Source organism: Staurois parvus, unplaced genomic scaffold (genome assembly GCF_062004578.1).
Source record: "Staurois parvus isolate SC_StPar_1 unplaced genomic scaffold, SC_StPar_1.0 ptg000746l, whole genome shotgun sequence".
In the NCBI taxonomy this organism is placed as follows: Eukaryota; Metazoa; Chordata; class Amphibia; order Anura; family Ranidae; genus Staurois; species Staurois parvus.
Window position 1 is genome coordinate 5,117,156 of NW_028318542.1, and position 23,952 is coordinate 5,141,107.

The 23,952-nt window shown below is 39.5% G+C and overlaps 1 protein-coding gene across 1 annotated transcript in view; it reads right to left on the reverse strand.

The window, feature by feature from the left end:
• Positions 1-19,946, reverse strand: part of LOC149445144 (cytochrome P450 2F3-like) — a 67,018-nt gene extending 47,072 nt beyond the window's left edge. Inside the window, exons 1-3 of the mRNA XM_089654201.1 lie at positions 19,748-19,946; positions 5,891-6,053; positions 1,665-1,814 (exon numbers count right to left, since the gene is read on the reverse strand). Of these exons, the coding sequence (XP_089510327.1) occupies positions 1,665-1,814; positions 5,891-6,053; positions 19,748-19,918 (484 nt within the window). The 5' untranslated portion in view covers positions 19,919-19,946. The remainder of the gene's footprint in view (positions 1-1,664; positions 1,815-5,890; positions 6,054-19,747) is intronic.
• Between the last annotated feature and the right edge of the window lie 4,006 nt (positions 19,947-23,952).

Consider the following 23,952-nt stretch of genomic DNA (forward strand, 5'->3'; position numbering starts at 1 on the left):
GCAGACACGGCTGCACTGTGTAGCTGAGATGTGTAAATCTCAGAACTGGATGCAGAGAATTACCTGGCAGGTAAAGCAGTTCTCTTATGTGTATTTCATAAACATGTGCAGAACGAAAAAAATTTTTCTTTTCGGATCGATTTGTTAAGTTACTCATTTTGTTTGATTGCATTCTTAGCTAAATTAATTTTGTTTCATATATTAGTTTTCTGATTTGAAATGGAAAATATCTGTCCAGATTCATTGTGAAGAAAAGCTGGTTCTACTCTATTCAAAATTCAAAATTTTTATTTCAGAAGACGGCTATATTCTTTCTTTCTATTTTATTCAAGTCTATTTTATTTTTTCTATTCTATTCATTTTTATTCTATTCATTATATTCTATTCAATCCCTTTATTTTCTATTCTGTTCGATTCCTTTATTTTTTATTCTATTCTTGTATTTTCTATTCTATTCTATTTTACTCTATTCTTTTCTATTCTATTTGACATTCGAATTTTGAAAGACAGCTACATTCTTTCTATTTTATTCTATTCTTTTTGAAATTTGAAACTCAGAAGACAGCTATATTTATTCTATTCTATTTTATTCTATTCTATTTTTTTGTATTCTGTTCTTTTTGATTTTTTTTTGTTTTCTATGCTATTCTGTTTTATTCTATTTTGAAATTTTAATTTCAGAACAGGGCTATATTTATTCTATTCTATTTTTTCTATGGTATTCTATTCTTTTCTGCTCTGTTCTATTCTTTTCTGTTCTATTTTATTCTGTTCTATTCTTTTCTAAATCCGAATTTTGGAAAATGGCTATATTTTATTCTATTCTCTTCTAAATACACATTGCACAAAAAAGAGCAGGTAAACATAACACGTTTGCTGTTTTACATAAATACAATGTGAAGCTTTAATATCGCTTTAAACTTTGTTAAAGGTACTTTAGGCAGATGATAAAACAATATTAATGCATGCAGTTAGGTAGTCATTCATAATTATGATTTGAAAAAATTCCAGCTAGTGTAATTGTTTTCTATGTGCCCTGTTCACATTCATGAGTGGCGGTTTGCGGAAAAAAAGTACAGACAGGGTGTGAACAAGCCAACTAGAAGGAAGGGAAGGAGGGGCAGCACTAGGGGCCAATCAGGTGTGGTGGATGCACATGGGTTAACAAGGTACATGCTGACAGAAGGAGAGAGCACAGTGAACAGAAAGACAAACCCATCCTTTCCAATCCAATCCGAGCTTGGGGGCGGAGAGGTGACCTAGCTGTATTGCTTAACTACAGTGGAACAAGGACAAGTGACAGACCTGGCTCTGCTGCCTGACAGAGTGTATAACTTTCAGGACTGTACAGACAGAAATACAAACCTTCTGGCAGATAGAACAATGTTCTTGTTTGTATTTAAAATATTAATTAAGCTTTTTGCCTGTTTTTCAGCCTTAAAATTTGAAATGCAGCACTAAAGACACCAATCATAAATGGTGACGTGATGTCAGGCAGGCCTGTTCTAATGTACTTTTCTCCAAATTTTACAGCCAGGTAAGGGTATTCAAAAGCTGTCCATCTATAAAGAAAAAATTCCAGTCTCAGAGTATCTGCTGGCTGGAGGAACGAGGTGGTAAATGTAGCTTCACTGAAGGCACAGAGATGCCCTTGCCTGCTTTACCTTCACTTTTTCGGAACTCCGCTATTAGATATTGGGCCTCTTCTTTCACCCTTTCCTCCAGGCTCCTCTTCCCCATTCCAAAATTCTTCAAAGTATGGATAGCAAAGCGTCGAAGCTGCCTCCATCTTTCTCCTGTCCCGTATACAATCCCTAAAGACAAAAAGCACCATCTGTTAACATTATCGATTGAAATTCTTGCTTTAGAAAAGAAAAACTTTATTTTGCATTTACAAGTTTGTAATTTAGGATGATATGTTGGTCAGTTAAATGTACAGTATTTATGTTATATAATCTTGATATATTTTTATAATGTTTCTATAACATCGTAATTTACAGATAAATATTTATTTCAGGGTGCACAGACTGATGCTCCTAAGGGCTCATGTACACGGGACATTTGGAAAACTCTTCTGAATAATGGAAACTGCCTACCGGAAAATGTAGGTTAAAAAACATCAGTTTAGCCGCGTTTGCATACCAGGGAGACCCTCCCAAATGCCCAGAATGCACTGAAAAATAGTAAATAATTAACTATTTCAGACATTTTGAGAGAAATAGAGAGAGCAGTAGCAGAGAGAGCAGTATGTGTTGAGATTAGCTGTCTTTTCTGGTTGTATTCACTATGGATCCCATCATGAGCATAATGCGGCAAGTTCTTCCATTTCTTCCTTCACATGAAACCTGGAACTGACTGGTGTACCGGGTCCATTTGAATACATGGAAAACGCTTTGCATGCATTTCTGATGATGAAAAAAGGCTCTGGACAGCGTCTGGATATGGTACAGTTAAAAAACGCTTCTAAACGCAAACGCTTATAAACGCAGTTAACCGCATTTACAAGCGCTTACACACATTTACAAGCATTTGGCATTTGAAATGCCGGTGAAATCTACTCCTGAAAGCAAGTTTGGTGCGTTCAAAAATACGACTGTAAGCTCAATTGCCTGTAAAGGACGATGTGTACATGGACACATAAGAAAACATTAGGGAGAGTTCAGGGGCTGCTGAAAAAAACGCTGAACAGGTCCCGAATGTCAGTTTATCAGCTGCAGTGAGTTTAGGAGTTTTTGGTGTTTTTTTTGCTAAAGCCCCTGAACTCAGCTTAATAAAAGCCTGTGTGTCCATGTACATATAGGCTCTTACCAGAGTTTAGGAGCAGTTAAACGTTCCTCTCCTGAACGCAGAAGAATTGCGTTCAGAAGAGGAATGTTTTGGGCAAAAAATGCTAAATAAGGCAAAAACGCGTCTAAATGCGTCTATATAATATAAACATATAACACAAAATGTTTGGCAAAATATAAAAAGTGCGTTTGTGATGAGTAAACAGATACCCAACGTATCCAGGCACATTTGTAAACACACTTTGATACCCAAAATTGTCCATAGCCATTGCTTTAAAAACCTTTACAGGTTTTCATTTTAGTATTAGCCATGAATGATGGTCACCATTCAAAGTCACTTTCCAGCTGCTTCCACTTTCACCTGAAATAGGCCATTGCTAGTTGGACAAATTTCAACAACGTTCTCGGTGCTATAGCAATGTTTTTAAAATCCTGGTCACTTATAAGCAGTGATTGCAGAAAATTGGTTAAATTGAAACATTAAAAATGTAAAGTTCCTTCAAATAACATGTCTGAGGGATGCCCCTAACCTGCCTGTGAAGTGGCGCATCTGTACTATAGCAGTTCACACCAATGCGATTTTTCATGCGATTTGACAGTTCAAATTGCATGACAAGTCGCACCCAGGGGCGGACTGACCATTTGGAAACTCAGGCACTGCCCGAGGGCCTGGGGTCAGTAAGGGGCCCCATGAGATGCCCCTGGTACTATTTTCATAGGCTTTTTTGAGTTTGGGCAAGGACACAGGGGCCCCAAGATCCCCTATTGCCCGGGGGCCTGATGAGTTGTCAGTCCGCCCCTGGTCGCACCCTTTTTGTGTCTATGGAAGAGTTAAAATCAGTGTGTCTCTGACTTCCACCCAGGGGCGGACTGACCATTTGGAAACTGCCCGAGGGCCCGGGATCAGTAGGGGGCACCATGAGATGCCCCTGGTACCTTTTGCATAGGCTTTTTTGAGTTTGGGCAAGAACACAGGGGCCCCATGATCCCCTATTGCCCAGAGGCCCCATGAGTTGTCAGTCCACCCCTGCTTCCACTGATTTTGAAAAAGGTTCCTGCGCTATTTTTGGCGATTACATGAGAGACTTACATTGACATCTGTGCATGAGGGCCACACAGATGTCTGCAAGCTGCACATGAAGCACTGACTGACGTCTTTGAAATCAGATGAAGTAGCGCGATTTCAAAGCTGCATTCACTGTGAACCAGGGCTTAATGACAGCTACCATTTGCTTTGTTTGTAAACAAAGCATTCAAAGATTCCCTTCATCTATACCAGACCATATAAAAATAAAAAAGGATGTGGGATCTAGGGTGATGCTGGTGTGGGCTATGCCCCCCCCCCCCCAGATTTTAGTTGTGCTCCCCCCAGCTCATCATCCAACTGATCCATGAGACTTGATAGTGAAAATGTATGTAAGGGGTACTCTGATGGGGACAGTCAATGAAAAGGGGCACTTTAATGGGGACAGTTGAAATAAGGGGGCACTCTGATGGGGACAGTTGATGTGAGGGGGCATTGTGATGGGGACACTTGATGTAAGGAGGCACTCTGATAGGAACAGTTGATGTAAGGGGGCCCTCTGATAGGGACAGTCGATGTAAGGGGGCACTTTAATGGGGACAGTTGAAATAAGGGGGCACTCTGATGGGGACAGATGAAATAAAGGGGTACTCTGATGGGGACAGTTGATGTGAGGGGGCATTGTGATGGGGACACTTGATGTAAGGAGGCACTCTGATAGGGACAGTCGATGTAAGGGGGCACTTTAATGGGGACAGTTGAAATAAGGGGGCACTCTGATGGGGACAGTTGAAATAAAGGGGCACTCTGATGAGGACAGTTGATGTGAGGGGGCATTGTGATGGGGACAGTTGATGTAAGGAGGCACTCTGATAGGGACAGTTGATGTAAGTGGGCACTTTGATAGGGACAGTCGATGTAAGGGGGCACTTTAATGGGGACAGTTGATGTAAGGGGACACTCTGATGGGGACAGTTGATGTAAGGGGGCGATGTAAGGGGGCACTTTAATGGGGACAGTTGATGTAAGTGGGCACTCTGATGGGGACAGTTGATGTAAGGGGGCGATGTAAGGGGGCACTTTAATGGGGACAGTTGATGTAAGGGGGCAATCTGATGGGGACAGTTGATGTAAGGGGGCAATCTGATGGGGACAGTTGATGTAAGGGGGCAATCTGATGGGGACAGTTGATGTAAGGGGGCAATCTGATGGGGACAGTTGATGTAAGGGGGCAATCTAATGGGGACAGTTGATGTAAGGGGGCACTCTGATAGGGACAGTTGATGTAAGGGGGCACTCTGATAAGGACAGTTGATGTAAGCGAACACTTTGAGAGGGGGAATTGAGGAGTACTCCTGATGTAAGGTGGGATTCTGAATGGGACACCTGATATAAAGAGGCACAGGTTCTGTTTAATCACCCTAATACATACTAGCGTTTTACACCTGCACCGCCTCTGCACTACCTGTCAGACGTTACTTCTGGGTTGTGACTCCGTGGTACAGAAGCATGCCAAGTGAATAGGGAATACCAGTTCCATGCATATCTGTCAAACTATTGACATTATGCCTCCTGACTTTTTTATGCACCCCCAGATTAGATGGGCTAGATCCGGCCCTGTGTGGGACCCCCCAACTCCATCAGACTCTTTGGTATGGATTTTAGAGGAAAGCCCAATGCAAAATACAAGAAAAAAAAAGGTCTCCCTAAAAAAAATCCACACAAGACCCTTATCTGAGCATGTAGGCCCCTCCCCTGAGTCACACTAGGCCACATACCCTCAACATGGAAGGGACCTTGACAAGTTCCCATGTTGATGAGGACAAGGACCTCTTCTCCACATCCAAGTGGATTTTGGTCCGGGAGCTCATCCCTATTGTCCACATGCTAAATGAATATGCACTCCCATTGCAAGCTCGATTCAAACTTTGAGCTGGCATGTGGCAAGTATGTATGAGGAGATATTTTATAAAATGGTGTTGGATGAAAAAATTGTAAAGCTTTGAAGGCAGACATACATATAGTAAGGAGAGTTTTAGTGCATGTTCATGGCATTGTCCTTAATCATTGATTCACTTACCATTTCCCTTGCTGTATTGTTGGACTGCCGGAAATTCTCCCCTCCCACTGAATTCTTCAGCATGGTCTATTAGAGCTTCCTTCAAAATCTCATATCCGCACAGCACCACAGTGGGGCGAGAACCGAGATAAAACGTGTACATGGGTCCATACTGTTTGCTAAGCTTTTGAAAATGAACATAGAAATGAAGTCAGAAATATTAACTGTTTATTGGCTACTATTTTTTTGTACAAATGGGCAGTACTGAAAACTGTATCTTGTACAAGAACAGTAGAATTCTGGGATATAACTAATCTTAAAACTGCTCCCTCCCCCTCCTAACACCTATGATAACTAACCTGTGGAAGAAAGCTCGGTATACTTACCTATTTTCAAGCTGTTCCGGTCAAATCACAAATCACATGATCTCCTCTGTGTCAGCCAGCACCGGCTGCAGGGGAGAGTGCTTGACGACAGCTGCAAAGCCTGGGAGTGGTGACGTCACTCATAGGCTTACTATGGCCCATCCATTGTCAGCACTCCCTCCTCTTCCCTGAAGTTGCCGCTGGCTGACACAGGGGAGCCGGATCAAGTGACCGGACCGGAACGGGCTGAAAATAGGTACGTTTATACATTTTTTCCTACACGGGTTAATTAGCATAGATGTTAGGAGGGAGAGGGAGTAGTTTTAAGATTAGTTAGGTATATTCCAGAATGCTACTTTAACCTCCTTAGCGGTATGATTATGTCCATATTTCTGTGTTCAAAGCGGTACATTTTTTTGCATGGAAATATGTCGGTTTTTTATTGTAGGCCTGTAATTCTTAGGAATAACTCACTGAAATCTGTCCGAACAAGAGTCTAGTAAACATCCCGGGTATGATAAAACTTGAAACACGAAATCATAAATTGTAATATACTAAATAGTCATAAAAAATAATAATATAATAATAATAAATTTAATTCAATAGTGTAATCAAACCAAAAACACTGAAATTTGAAATATAGCGCCAAGTTCTCACATCACTGAGCTCAGACGCAAAATTGTTTTCAGTGTCTGATGATGAATTTCCCCACGAATCATTATCACTCAGTTCTGCAAGTGGTTCTGTATATGTCTGTATATCTGTGCTCAAAAACGGGACATTGTTTTCAATGGAAATATGTTGTTTTTTTATTGTAGGCCTGTAATTTTTAGGAATAACTCACTGAAATCTGTCCGAACAAGAGTCTAGTAAACATCCCGGGTATGTTAAAACTTGTAACACAAAATCATAAATTATAATATAATAAATAAACATAAAAATAATAATATAATAATAATACATTTAATTCAATAATATAATCAAACCAAAAACACTGAAATTTGAAATATAGCGCCAAGTTCGCACATCACTGAGCTTAGTCACAAAATCATTTTCATTTGTTTCCCCACAAATCATTGTCACTCAATTCTGCAAGTGGTTCTGATTTACTATCGCTGTTCTCTAGCCAGTCTAAAACCACTTTTGACCTAAAGGGACGCTTTTTGGCCACCATGGACGTTTCTCAGTTTCCAGGCAAACAGAACATTAAAAATGCAGCAGGGCACAGGACAAAGCACTCGGGACAAAATATGTGAAATAGTTTGATACAGTAACGTGATACTTCCAAATTTTAGTGTATTGAGTGAATGTCAAATTTTTACATTTTTGAATTTCCCGCCGGTTCCATCCCCCATATGTCCCGACGCTCGCAGGGAACAGAACCCGGAAGACGGATGCCGTCATCAGGCGGGAGGACATGGCTGGGGACGCTGCAGGGGGGACATCGCGGGAGCGCAGGACAAGTTAAGTGCTGGAAGGATCCCAGAGCAAGGGTAATCCCAAGTGTAGCTCGGGGTTACCGCTTCTGGTACTGAAAGTTAACCCTGAGCTACACTCGGGAATACCGCCAAGGAGGTTAAGTTATGGTAACATACGCCCTTCTGCATTGCAGGATCAGTCCCGTGCCTTCTGTATGGTGATATAATTTGGAATTCCTGATGCATAAATGCATTGTAAGGTCATTGCCGACTGGTTAAAGTGTGCCTAAACCTAAAAACAAAAATACAGCATATTGATGCTCACCAGTCCTTAGATGTAGTGGCTGCATTAGGTTTTTGTAGACTTTTATTCCTTTATTATTGTAGCCAGATGCCAGCTATATCATTGTGCCATTCAGGGACGTTTACAGATGAGACTATGGTTGATCCTCTTTCCCCCTAGTACCCAGTACTGGGACTGCTACATCACATCACATCACCTGTAGTTTTATAGCCAATCCATCCTGTATTCCTGATCGTTGATTGAACTACAACTACCAGAGAGCTGGGAAACCAGAAGGTTGCTGGGAGAGCAGATATATTATACAGCAAAGAACTGGCTGGCGCACTTAGTGCAGGATTCAGAACTGAACACCCCACATGGAAGAAAAATACATTTCAAATATATTGAAAAAATATTCTTCCCAAATATATTGCCATATATTTGAAATGCTACAATTTCGGCCATATTCAATATATTTCAAAATATATTTCAATAAATCTAAACAATATATTTAAACAAAATATGAAGAATATATTAAAAAACATATTTTTACAAATATATATTTTTTAAATATATTCTTCAGATTTTTTTTAACATATAAAAAAGTAATTTTAACATATATTCTTACATATATTTGTAAATGCATTCCAAAAATGTAGATTTGTATTTTTAAAGACACACAGTATATTTGAAATCTATTTTAAAAAACATATTTTAACATATTTTACATATATTTTGTAATAAAACCGCATTTCAACATGCAGCATATATACATATATATATATATATATATATATATATATATATTTATAGAAATATATTTTGAAATATATTGAATATGGCCAAAATTTTTGCATTTCAAATACATGGCAATATATTTGGGAAGAATATTTTAAAAATATATTTCAAATATATTTTTCTTCCATATGGTACAGGCGGAGTGCTGTTCTCCACATACAGATTGCTGGCTCCTTCTGCAGGACTCTACATACTAGTTCAGCACAGCGGTGACACCAATCGCCACACCGGGTTTGCATCAGCTTCTCTGCAATGGACCACTATCCAGTCTTCAGCCAGTCATCTCTGCTCGCTGCACTGACAAGCTGTCAGGCAGTAAATCTGCACATCCATGAAAACAGCCAAGAGCCTGTGCAAGAGCCCTGTTCCTATTAGGCCGTACTATCCATGGGATTGGTGAGTGGGCTGATGCCTAACCTCTTTCTGACAACACTCTACAGACTCAGCATGCAGAGACACCTTTACACCTCAGTACCAAGATATTTTTGCTTTCAGCATTTACCACAGCCTGTTATCTTCATTGAATTACCACTAATCAATACTGTATATGGGCCCCACCATGGCTAGCAGAAGACAAAGGCTTCTATCACATCAGGAACTTTAAACATCTCAGGACTCAAGTTGTTATTTCTAGTTAAAGGGACTTCTCCTCAACTAAGCCATTGTTATTCAAATTAGTGTGGCTATACCTATTTATGCCAGAGTGTATATATATACAGTTGCAAGAAAAAGTATGTGAACCCCTTGGGATTGCATGGAGTTTTGCATGAATTGGGCATAAAATGTCCTCTGAACGTCATCTAAGTCACAACAATAGAAGAACACAGTCTGCTGAACATAATACTACACAAACATTAGATATTGCCATGGTTTAATTGCATGTAACATGTAAACATTCACAGTGCAGGGAGGAAAAAGTATGTGAACCTTTGGACTTAATAACTGGTTGACCCTCCTTTGGCAGTAATAACCTCAACCAAACATTTCCTGTAGTTGCAGATCAGACCTGCACAACGATCTGGAGTAATTTTGGACCACTCCTCTTCACAAAACTGTTTCAGTGTAGCAATATTCTTGGGATGTCTGGTGTGAATTGCTCTCTTAAGGTCATGCCACAGCATTTCAATTGGGTTGAGGTCAGGACTCTGACTGGGCAACTCCAGAAGGCGTATTATGTGCTGTTGCAGCCATTGTTTTGTTGAATTACTTGTATGCTTTGGGTCATTGTCCTGTTGCATCACCCGTCCTCTGCGGAGCTTCAGTTGGCGGACAGATGGTCGTAGGTTTTCCTGCAATGTGTCCTGATAAACTCTGAAATTAATTTTCCAATCAATTACAACAATTTGTCCAGGCCCTGAGGCAGCAAAGCAACCCCAAACCATGATGCTCCCTCCACCATGTTTTACAGTGGGGATGAGGTTTTGATGTTGGTGTGCTGTGCCTTTTTTTCTCCACACATAGTGTTGTGTGTTCTTCCCAAACAACTCAATCTTGGTTTCATCTGTCCACAGTATATTTTGCCAGTAGTGCTGTGGAACATCCAGGTGATCTTTTGCAAACTTCAAACATGCTGCAATATTCTTTTTGGACAGCAATGGCTTCCTCCGTGGTGTCCTCCCATGTACTCCATTCTTGTTTAATGTTTTCCTTATTGTAGATGTGTCAACAAAAATGTTAGCATGTGCCAGAGATTTCTGTAGGTCTTTAGCTGACACTCTGGGATTCTTCTTTACCTCATGCAGCATTCTGCGCTGTGCTCTTGCAGTCATTTTTACAGGACGACCACCCCTAGGGAAAGTAGCAACAGTGCTAAACTTTCTCCATTTGTAGACAGTCAGTCTTACCGTGGACACATGAACATCAAGGCTTTTGGAGATACTTTTGTAACCCTTTCCAGCTTCATGCAAGTCAACAATTCTTGATGGTAGGTCTTCTGAGAGCTCTTTTCTGCGAGGCATGGTTCACATCAGACAGTGCTTCTTGAAACCAGTAAACCCAAAACAGGTGTGTGTTTTATAAGGGCAGGACAGCTGTCAGCAACACATCCAATATCATCACACTGATTGGAGTCAAGGTTGGCTCACTCCTGGCTCCAATTAGCTCTGGGAGAAGTCATTAAGCTAGGGCCTCACATACTTTTTCCTCCCTGCACTGTGAATGTTTACATGTTATGTGCAATTAAACCATGGCAACATCTAATGTGTGTGTAGTATTATGTTCAGCAGACTGTGTTCTTCTATTGTTGTGACTTAGATGACGTTCAGAGCACATTTTATGCCCAATTCATGCAAATCTCCACATAATCCCAAGGGGTTCATATACTTTTTCTTGCAACTGTATATATATATATATATATATATATATATATATATATATATATATATATATACTGTTTATTTTTTTATTTGAGAATGTGGGGTGATAGTAGAATAGTATGACAAAAATTTGTATCAGCTAGTAATCTTTATAATATCATGTTTTAATGTTTTCCTGTTGACAATAAATTATATGTTTTAATATATATGGTGTACTGGAGTTGGCATGCCTAAAAAATACCAGTTTCTGACCACAATAATTTGAAAAAATTAGCTTTTGTGAAGGATAAACACTAAATTATTGAAGAGGATAAGTTTATCTGAAAGTAAGATCGTAAAGATTATAAATGATGCCTTGGGATGCATACAGAGCACAGCCTACATGTTTAGGATTGCAATTTTTCTTCCAGCTATATCAACAGATATCAGTAATCTGCTGATTTAGGATCGAATCTGCCCACTAGCCATCCCCCTGACTCCATCGGTGTATCCACATAGAATTTTACACTCTTACAATGTAATATATGAAAATGAAAAGTGTATTTCGAGTAATCAGCGTTTTCAAGATTTAACTGTAACAAAGTATATTTTGGCCAAAAAAAGGGAACCCTGCCACTACAACAAGGTAGACTTTTTTGAGCAGGACCCTACACTGACTGCACTATCTTTTCAATGCCCCCCCCCCCCCAAATTTATCCTCCTCTAGCAGATCGAACGAAACAAAAACTCCAAAACCAAAAAAAAAATAAAAAAATATTTAGCTAAGAAACATCCCACTCCAGCAAAGAGATATCCCAATCCAGCAAAGAGATGTCCCATATATTCAGCAAGAAGACATCCCAATCCAGCAAAGAGACATCCCCATATAATCAGCAAAGAGACAGTCCAATCCAGCAAAAAGTTGTCCTAATCCAGCAGAAACATCCCCATATATTTAGCAAAGAGACATCCTGATCCATCAAAGAAACATCCCCATATAGCTCCCCCCACACCTGTACACACTCTGCCCCCCCCCCTCACACTTGTACACACCCAGGTCCCCGCACACCTGTACACACAGGTCTCTCCACACTTGTACACACTCAACCCCCCCCTCACACATTTACATACTCAGCCCTCCCATACCTATACACACTCAACCACCCCTCACTCTTGTACACACTCAGCCCCCACATCACATCTGTGCACACTTAGCCCCTCCCACACACCTGTACACACTCAGCCCCCCCCCACACCTGTACACACTTAGCCCCCCCACACCTGTACACACTCAGCCCTACCACACCTGTACACACTTAGCCCCCCCACACCTGTACACACTCAGCCCTACCACACCTGTACGCTCTCAGCCCCCAACACACACACATCTGTAAACACACACAGCTTTGGCCCTTTCTGTTTACAAACAGCCCCCTCCCTTCACTTGTACTCACAGACCCTACTTATAAAGGTGGTCTTCCTATTCCCAGCTGTTGTTTACACAAAGCTGACGTATGTCGCTGAGACACAGAGATGAGCTGGAGCCAAGCACAGTCCAGAATACAGTAAAGGCAGCACACACCCAAGGAGGGCACATACAGAAAGTAGCCAGTGGTAGCAGTAATGAGTCCGCTGCAAGCTCAATGACACAGAGCAGCAGCAGCTGCCGACTCCTCTTCTGTAATGCACCCACAGAGAAAGCCAGCACAGCCACGTGGCTTTGGGCTGTCCCCCCAATGGTGGCTCTGGTTGTTTGTTTGTTACAATTCACTAGGATTTCTCTTAGGCTCTGTTCACACTTGGGCATAGAGGAAACGCAGGAAGATATGTGCATTTCTGCCTGCGTTTCTGCAAAAGCCCAAAAAATTCACTACAGTGCAAAATTCCCTTGTGGTGCCATTATTTCTTAATGGTACCCATACATGGGTGGCAGTCGTGTGTTTTTTTCACACTCAAAACAAAGAAAAATGCGCTTGACTCATGTACAAAATTTTGTACTAGAGATTCTTTAGCATGTTTTTAGAGTAGAGGGAAGCCCATTCAAATAAATAGTGCTGCTCAAAAAATGTGCTAAAAAGTGAAAAAAAGCCCAAAAATTGTGACACGGTAGTGTCATTCAAGTGTACACAGGTCTTTATAGGTGGTCAGTGAAAGTTTTTAGGTATGTGGACCTTGTTGTAATCAGTAATCCAACCACAGGGAACCACAGAGCACATCAACAGGAGACTTGACTGTATGTGCCCTATGGCTCCCTATGGTTGGATTACTGATTACAACAAGGTCCACACACCTCAGTGATTTCACTGACCACCCATAATTTGGGGTCTTATGATCTGTTAAGAGGCTGTGGGTGATATGGTGGCAGAATTTGGCACCATTTAAAGCATTTAAAAATAATTATTTGTTTGGATGGATTCATTGGGTCTTTTTTATTCATATACTGTACATATACATTTACACATGGTGTTAACAGATTTTTATGTTGTCCTAGTTGTGTATTTGTAATTACAAATTATTTAAAGTTACAGATCAACAATATTGCTACAAATAACCTAAACCACCCTAAATACACCCACCAAAACCCACACCCTATCAAAAGTTGATTTTATTTTATACAAAATAAGCAAAATTTAACGTGTGGTTTTTCCAGCAGTAAAATTGGTAATTTTTCAGCATAATCAATCATGTCTCTCCTTTTTAGTTATCAACTGTAAAGTTGTATCTATTGGTGCAGCAGCCATGTGACTGTTGCTGGGCCCAGTAGTCAAGATCACATGGAACGTCTTATGTCTGATTTTCAATCCTGTACAACTACATGAGGATTTAAAGTGTATTGAACAATGAACTTCTCTTATTAATTTCCTTTTGGTTTGTTAAATTTATTATTAAAAGCATTTTGTTATACAGTATACTGTATGTTTGATAAGTACAAAAAAATACCTGTTGATTCTGCTAAAAACTTTGTGATCTTACAACTTTCCATGCTCTATGGCTGTGTTGACTATTATCAGTAAAGATTGTTACCAGCTGTCTCGGTGGGCCCCTGTGCTATGGAACCTAGGGTGTCCTAGAGTCCTTAGGATAGGAATTGTGTTACTGGCAGAATTACCAGATGATAGTGCAGAGCTACCCCTGCAGGGGCCGCTTGATAATGCTTGTCCCCAGTGGTTGCCCTGACCTTGCAAGCTTCCCAACACCTCTGACATCTGGGTTCAGACATATTTCAACAGTGTAGGATAACAATGCAAGAGACACAATTTTATAGTAACAGGTCTATATTAGGCTCATTCAAAAGGGTAGACCAGAGAATGAAGGTTTAGGAGGTATATCCCCCAGTTAACGCATAAAAGCAAAACACTGATAAAATGGAATTAACCACATAGCAATGGTTAACAGAATATACAGTCATAAATGATACATTGTAACTGTGTAACTGCAACACCAGCATCAGGAGGGGGAAGAAAAGTCTTGTTGACTTATCAGTTCCTTCTGGGCCACCAACGTCACAATAGGGAATGTAAAAAATTATGAATATATATATATATATATATGCAGATACTGTATTGCAATGGAATCTGTCTACATTTTTTGTGTGGAAATACCAATGGGGGGCCAGACTGTGATGAGTGGGATTAGATAATACCCTAGCATTGGCAGGAGAAGGTCTCTTAGATGGGATGTCCCCCCAGAAACCGGGGATGTTAACAGCATCAAAGACTGGTACCAGTTTTTTAACAACAAAGGCCTTGAGTTGATTAGTTTTCTCATAGAGAGGAAAAAGAGAAAACTCATTTATTTAGATGAGGAGATCAATAAAATTAGAGAGAAATTGAACCCTTATAAAGGTTCGGAGGAATATAACAACAAATCTAATAGGCTAAAAATCCATTTAGATGGAGTTGAAAGAAACCAAAAGATAAAGAAAAAATATCTAAGGGACTCTAAGGACTACCAAGAGAATATGGTTTTTAAGTGGCAGATTCCCAAGACAGAATTGGGGGGTGACAATAATTTAGTGTGCTCTAACCCAAGGGAGTTAACCAAAACCTTACCAAATAGGCCAAGACCACGTAGTGTGTCCAACTATAAGTAGGATTTTAGATCCCCCAGGAGGACACATCCTAGAGATAGTAGTCCTATCAATTTACAAAACCATTTTGTTCCCTTACAGTACATGACAGTTGAAAATATAGGTCATAGAGACATGAGGTAGCACCCGGTACGCCCTAAAAAGAAAAGGCGACCAATCAACAATAACCATCCCCATCAACAATCTAATTATAATCAGTCCCATAGCAACCCTAAGAGGAGATAGGGAACACCTCGGAATCCCAATACCAATTTTAACAATTACGCCGGAGACGATATGCGGTCTCACCCACAATCAGGATATGACACAACTCGGGATAACAACCCTGACCATAGACCAAGAGACTATCAAACTGGATCACACCTACAGTCCCATTTTTTAGGAACAGGACACACACGGAAAAGAAGTGTAAGAATAGAGGAACAAGAGGAGGGAAAAGGGTCAATAGACCCAAAAAAGACGAGGGTCTGACTGGGAAGGGCATTTTTAATCTTAATAAAGCTCCATTATCACAACAAGAGTTGCAAGTCCTTGATAGAGGACTTAAATATGCACCTAAAGCTAATAAATTCCAGACATATGTGGATGTCCACAGATTTGCCAGGAAATTAGCAATCAAGAAATATTTCCTGAGTAAACCTGGTTGAAGGAACACTGGCATAACCAATGACACGCATTCCAATCTTAGAAATGCCTCGTTGTTTAATCCCCCTCCTCAAACACAGACATATTTTAATTTTTTTATAGATCTGGTACTCAAAGACATAGAAGCCATCAAAGTAAAACGACCAAACAACCCCAGAGTTATTGCAATTGGATTGAATTCTTTGCTTAAAAATAAAGATCTAGTCATCAGGCCAGCCGATAAAGGAGGAGGTGTAGTGGTTCTGGACAAAAAAGATTATATGGCCGAAGTCCAGAAAATTTTAGAAGATACCTACACTATCCTACCCAGAAATACTCTGATAACTTTTAAACGCTCTCTTAAGGATCTGATTGAAAAAGGATATAAGAAAAATGTGATCAGCAGAAAAGAAAAGGAGTATCTCTGCCCTAAAGCCCCTAGGCTGCCCATTTTGTACTGCTTACCGAAAGTACATAAAAATCCGGTTCAACCACCGGGGAGGCCCATAATCAGCGGCATCGGATCTTTGTGCTCCCGCATTGGGGAGTATATAGATCACTATCTGCAACCCCTCGTGCTTTCCACCCCTGCTTATATTAAGGATACCAAACAGGTGTTAAATGAAATTAAATCTCTTAGTTGGAATCCAGAATGCTTAACCTTTTTGGTCATGGCGGACGTGGCCTCGCTGTATAGCAATACTGGCCATGATGACAGGATGACAGCTGTCCAATATTATTTAGATCTGGTAGATAACCTATCTTTAGAGCATAAAAATGTCATACCAGACCTTCTGGATTTTGCTATGAGGAAAAATTATTTTTGATATAATCATACTTTTTACTTACAAACAAGAGGTGTCGCAATGGGCGCCAAATTTGCTCCCAGCCTGGCTAATTTATTCATGACCAGGTGGGAGGAAGACGTCATATACTCTCGTGATTGGCCTGAGCTATTATTTTATAAACGCTACATTGATGATGTTTTACTATTATGGCAAGGTGAAGAATCATCTTTAGTTACTTTTTTTGGTACGCTCAACCATAATGACCTAAATATACAACTCACATATATGTATAACACTACCGATATCAATTTTCTGGATATTAAACTATTTAATAAAGGCGGCCACTTCACTTCTGAAGCATTCTTTAAACAAACGGATAGGAATAGCTACATCCCCATAGACAGTTGCCACCATCCATCTTGGTTGGCTAACGTGCCTAGGGGACAGTTTATGAGAATCAGATGTAACTGTACTGATATCGAGTCATATCGCACCAAAGTTAATATACTTAAACAAAGATTTATCCAAAAGGGCTATGAGGAAAAGACTCTTGATATCGAAATTACCAATGTAGCAGATACGAATAGAGATGATATGCTGTCCAATATAACCACACAGAAGAAAACTATGTTTTGTCCGCTAGTTATCTCTTTTTCTATACAGTATAAAGCTATCAATAAGATTATCAAGAAAAATTGGAATATCTTACGAGCGGACCCAGTTTTAGCTAAAGCGCTACCAGATAAACCGGAAGTGGTTTTTAGAAAAGCGCCCACTTTTAGGACAAAGATTTTACCTAATGTGATTGAACCTCTGCTCAGATCGAGTTATTTCACAAACATAAAAGGTTTTTTTCCCTGCAAGAAATGTCCAATATGTGTTCTGACCGAAATAACCAGAAAACGAATTAATAAGTTTACATCCACTGTCACAGGCAGAACATTTGATATAACGCATTTTATAACATGTAATACCAAATACGTGGTTTATCTTCTGGAATGCCCCTGCCGAAAGCAGTATATTGGCCTTACAACCCGTAGGCTGCGCGGACACTTCTATAATCTAAAAAGAGGGTTTAGAGAGCACTCTGTATCCAAACATTTTAGGTATCATCATAACTGTGACCCATCAACTCTTAAGTTCACAGGGATTGACATGGTCCAATAACAATGGAAACACGATAGATTTATGAAATGAGGACCCTTACTCCAGCAGGCCACAACATTGACATCGAAATAAACTGCTATATAGATAACAGCTAACAGTTGTATCCTTGAGTATCATTCTTACACATTTGTATACATTTTGACACTTTCCCATATGTGGTATTTTTCTTTTTCTTAATTATATTTTTTAATACGTTGTTTAATATGCATTTTATACATATACTGTATATATCCTTGGATAGTAAATCATGATATTATACATTTTTATTTTTATGTGTGTATGGATATATATATATATGCTTTTATGTTTGATGTTTTTTTAACTGAATTTGTTTTTCATTACCTGTGCTGCATGTTAAACCCCAGTCAGCATATTTTATGATTCTCTTATCTGAGTCATTAGAATAATGACTTACATATATATACTCTTAGTGCTTTACTTCAGAACACTGTAGTTTTTAATATGGTAGAGAGAATGTGCTACATATTAGCATTTTTTACTTCCCGTTCTTTAGCATTTTTGACCTATAATATTGGCAATTTACACTAAAGGTAACTGCCTGTCACATCACAGGCAGGACCTTCAGTCCTTTGCCCTTAAAAGTGTATTTCTTCATCAGCATGGTGGTATCTGCACACTCGCAATCCGCCTACAGTGTACTACAAGAACATGGAGTTTGTGGCTTCACGCCTGCGCAGTCCATCTTGACCTTCGGCAAGATGGTGCCCACAACTTCGCACATGCGCAGTCCGTCATGTCCCCCGGCAAGATGACGCCTGCTAACGAGCGCGCGCCATCCGCCATAATATTTATAGAAGCACCAGACGTCCAGGGGGGTCAGGCATCACCCCTTCTGATGATATATGTTTATATGAAACGCGTTAAGGAGGAGCCCCACCACCCAGAGACGCCAAGCCGCCGGATCACAGAGGTCCAGCAGCCATTACAACCATTGTACTGGTTAGTAACATTGCCAACACAGGTCTTTTGCATTTTAGTATTACATCTGTATGTGACTACCCTTCACCACATGTTAGTTTAAAATTAATTTACAAATAGAATTAAGGCTATTTTTTTAATACAAACTTTAACAAATGAATACATAAACATGGAAAAAAAATATATTCATGGTTATGACAAGAGAAAGAAGAACAAATTAGCATGAAAATATTAGTTTAGGGGAGAAGGGGAAAAGGGCTGATCAGGGTAAAGTAAAGGGTTAAAAACACTTTACTCTTCAGGTTTAACTGATTTTGTATGCAGATCAAAGTCCCCCTTTGAGCTGCAGATAAATGCAAAGAGGAGAAACCAGGTACCCGTTCCCCCATCCCCTCCAAAAGGTGCCAAATGTGACAGCAGAGGAGGGAAATTTTGAGGCACTTCTGGGTGGAACTCCGCTTTTAGTGAACAAGCTGAAGTTTGAAGCTGATTGGTTATCATGCACATCTGGGAAGCACGTTATATAACGGGTTGTCACATCCTACATTCCAACCTCTACAGATCCTCTTTGAGTCTCAAGCAAAGCAAAAATGCTGGTTTTTAGTATCTCTGCATGTTATTGGGTATTCTTTGTAAAGAAAAATTTCACCGCATTCACTAAGCTCTAGGGAAATTACCTTCTGAACATTCTATTTGCCTTTAATAAATCAACGTCATTGTTTAAAGGGGTATTTTTTTAGATCCTGAACAGCCTTGGAACCCTCCATGTAGTATTATAGAATTTTGATCTCTCCTGAACTTCCTCATAAACAACAATGAGATACTTATCACCCATAACACTGGTATTAACTTTCTACTAATGAAATAAACACCATGCTTGCATTCCACAATATAGTTCGTAAAGCTTTATTGTCTCAGGCAGAAAGAATGTACCAATTTATCCCAAAGAATCTGGGCTTTCATTTACGCTTTAGGGAACCATGACCTTTGCCAGAACCAGCCAACATGAGACTACATTTATCATACATCTCAAATTCTAGAATTAATGTTCAACAGGATTCACTCTGCACAATGCTACAAACGTCAACACACTGCTTAAAAGACCAGCTCACCTCAACCAGAGACTTGATCAGATCGTTCATCTTGACTTGATGCATGTTTCCTATGAAGGGAAGAGGCATGGGACCAGGTGGCAGCCTTCCTCTGACCTTCCATCTTGACCGAAATAGGATGCTGGTTATGATGATGATGAGAATGAGACAGAGAGCCCCACTGACATCCATGATGATGGCCCAGAGCTGAGGAAACCAGCAAGGCTGGATGAGCAAATGAAAAGAACTCTATATACTCTAATTCCAGGAAAAGTTTATGACTTATGCAACCTAGCCGTGTCAACACTGGTGTTCAGCAAACATAGTTTAAAATTACAGATGCCACTGTGTCATCAGACTTGGTGCAATGCCACTAGTGTACAGAGTGTAGACAACTAGTATAGAGCTCCATAAAGGATGACAATTGGCATAAAGTACAGATCTGCTCAAAAGTTTGCATACCCTGGCGTAAATTGTGAATTTTTGGCATTTATACTGAAAATATGACTGGTCATGCCAAAAACTTTTATTTAAGGGTGGTGATTATATGAAGCCATTTATTATCACATAGTTGTTTGGCTCCTTTTTAAATTATAACAGAAATCACTCAAATAGCCATGATCCAAAGTTTACATACTCTGAAATGTTTGGCCTTGGCACACACACACACACACACACACACACACACACAAGACTCACACAGGTTAAAATGGCAAATAAAGGTAAATTTCCCACATCTGTGGATTTTTAAATTACATTTAGTGTTCAATAGTAAATTAGTTTGTTAGCTCTCATGTGGATGCACTGAATAGGTTAGATACTAAGCCATGGGGAGCAGAAACAAACTGTCAAAAGACCTGCATAACAAGGTAATCGAACTTTATAAAGATGGAAAAAGGATATAAAAAATATCTCAAGCCTTGAATATGCCAGTCAGCACAATCACTTATTAAAGTGGATAGTTCGGGAATCTCCTGATACCAAACCAAGGTCAGGTAGAGCAAGAAAGACTGCACCCACAACTGCCAGTAGAATTGTTCAAGATACAAAGAACAACCCACAGGTAATCTCAAGAGAAATACAGGCTGCTCTGGAAAAAGATAGTGTGGTTGTTTCAAGGAGCACAATGCGATGATACTTGAACAAATATTAGCTGCATGGTTAAGTTGCCAGAAAGAGGCCTTTATAGTGTCAATGCCACAAAAAAGCCTGGTTACGATATGCCGAAAAACACCTTGACACACCTCACTGAGTTTTTTTGTATCCTCAAACTCAAATTATACGTAAAGTAAATTAAAATGAAACAAAGATAAGAAAAAAATCCACAAATGAATGTTCCACAGCAAAACAGTCCATGCTCCAGTACTTAAAAAAATGCATGGACTGTTTTGCTGTAGAACATTAGATTGTGGACTTTGCACATTGATAATAAATTGTGCATATAAAGTGATATATACATTTTTTTTACATTTTTGTTTAATTTTCATTTACTTTATATACAGTATATATATAATTTGAGTAGTTTATTTCCACTGAATGGACAGTAGAAAGTTATTAATTACACATATTTGGATTTCTTCAAGGCATATCACATTAGCACAGTTCACTTTAAATATTATCTATCTTTATTTTTTTTTAATCTTTCAAATCTTTATTATTAAGTTTTTGTGTTTTTGACAAACAACCCCACGAGCAGTGCAGAGCAAACAACAAACAAAACCAATGTTATTAATCATATAGTGACATTATGACATTCATTAAGTACAGTCCATAATCATACAGATATGAACTCATCACAGCATCTTAGGATATCAAAAATTAGTCTGCAAGGATCAGGCCCTCTTTTCCCTCTTGTATTGAACTGTATTGTTGCTGTATTGTCTCCTGTTATATTGTAAAGCGCTGAGCAAACTGTTGGCGTTATATAAATCCTGTATTATATAATAATAATATTAATAGTCTTTCCATTACAATTTTCATTTGCATTGTAAATAAAGGTGGAAAGTCATTCCAAATAAACATATACACTGTATGAGCATATGTGTAGACAATAAAATGAAAACTAAACCTGCACAAGTCGACCTGACTCCGTGTTCTGTTTCAATATTTGTGCCTGCTCCAGTACGTTGATGTTAAGATTGTAATTGTGGGTACAACTCTGACACTCATAAAGAGGATAGCCTATCTGCAATCAAATGGAAGGGAACTAGTCCATGTGTTGCCAACCAGGGATTCCATAAGTTATCGAATACAATTTCTATGTTGATATATTATTTTATACTTGGAAAATTACAGTGTTGACTTGATTTTTCTACTCCGTTACCATGGAGGGGGAGGGGGGGTGTCTAGCGGACATCTATTTTTGTACAATTAATTTTCGCGCTATGTACAGTAATCTACTGATAGGGACCACTGCCTCTTCGGGCATCATAGAATCATCAAACATGTTAAGAAGACATATTTTAGGTTCTACTGGAATGGTGACCTTCTAAGCAGAGGATATAAGGGATAGAATCTTTTGCCAACATCAATGGAGGTTTGTGCACTTTCACATCATATGAATAAAGTTTGCTGGAGCTACCTGGAATTAAACCTATCTCCTCTGCTAGCTAAATTTAAGCTGAAATCCGCAAGCTGGTGCAAGCTCCCTCTAAAATTTGATCCTGTTTGTATGTGCACTAAGTGGGAAGCACATTGAGAGCAGCAGCTGGGATTTACCACACATACAGGCATACATACCTTGGTTTACGAATTTAATGCATTCTGTGGGACTTTTTGTATTGCGCAAAATTCGTAAACCAAAACGCGGTTTCCCATAGGAATAAAATAAGTAAAGTGCAGCGCTATGAATAGGTAAACAAATGATGATAATGTCTGTATAGATAAACTTTCATATGGTGAAAATCCGTGCGTAGAGTGCCCACTATGGCTGTACTTCAGTGCTTGTGCTTTTAAAGGTGGGGTAAGAATACGCACTCACCAGATCCGTAAAGATATTACGAATATACATCAATCATCAGAGGTCCCTTTAAGGTAGTGGATTAAGCCAGGTATGGAGATATCCCCTCTGGATAGGTGGTATGTCAGGCACTTCTGGGTGACATATGGATCCAGTAACCAGAGGTCCCCTTAAAGGGATGAGTGGGTGTAACAGCCTGTGTAGCAGGAACTCCCTCCTCTGTATAGTATGCTGGATCTTGATTCGGGGTGGGCTCTAGGGAATCAATGACTCCACAAGGGAGACATAAAAAAGGTGCCCATAGTGTAGTTATTCAAAGCTTTATTCCAGAAGTGTTGCCAGAAATCAAATAGAAACCATTAAAACAGTGGGTATATTGTCAGGTAAACACAAACTAACTGCCCTTTAGTAAGATGGCCACTGGACCTTCACAATGTTCTGGGGGCGTGACGTCATGGCGTATTGGCTCTTCCTTACACGTTTCGTGCCACGCACGTCTTCAGAGGGGGGCCACCTCGATTACCACATAACAATATTCATATGAAGTGCATAAAGTTGCTACATATCAGTATCCATATAAAGTGCAGCATAGAAAGCTGCTGTTATCAAAATCCCATGTGACATACAAGTACCACAGTGCCAGTATACATAGAAAGTGCATACAAGTCTTTTTAATCACAGTCTGAGTAATCGCTTGTAAATCATGAAGCCTTCACTCACCATTCTAGTCTGCTGCCAGATTCTTCAGTTTATGGGCATATATCACCATACACCACCACCTCATGAAGAGGACACTCATAAAAAATTGATGCTGCAATAAATGTAGCAAACACAGCATGTCATCTCAGGTAATGGTCATCTCAGGTAAGGGTCATCTCAGGTGATATATGTGTCAGCTCACAGTCATCTCCTCTCTGCACTACCAGAATTCGACCCAGGCTGTTTTTTTTATTCGTGACTTTAAAAAATGCATATGCGCTACCTTATGATAAGCACATTTTAAATTTTGTTGGTAATTTTTAAAGATATATTTTTTAAATTTGCAAATACTTGGAAAAAGACTTTGCATTTATTATTGTATTCTAAGAATAGTTAGCTGATACCATTTTTATTTTCCAGTTTTCCAGGATATGTTTTTATACTACACTTTCACCTAGGCACCCCAAAATCTTCCCATTTTTATTAACAGTATCCGTTCTCTTACATCCTTAGGTTCCTCCATCATTAGCCACCAATTCCTGATAATTGTAAACAGGGGAATCTTTAA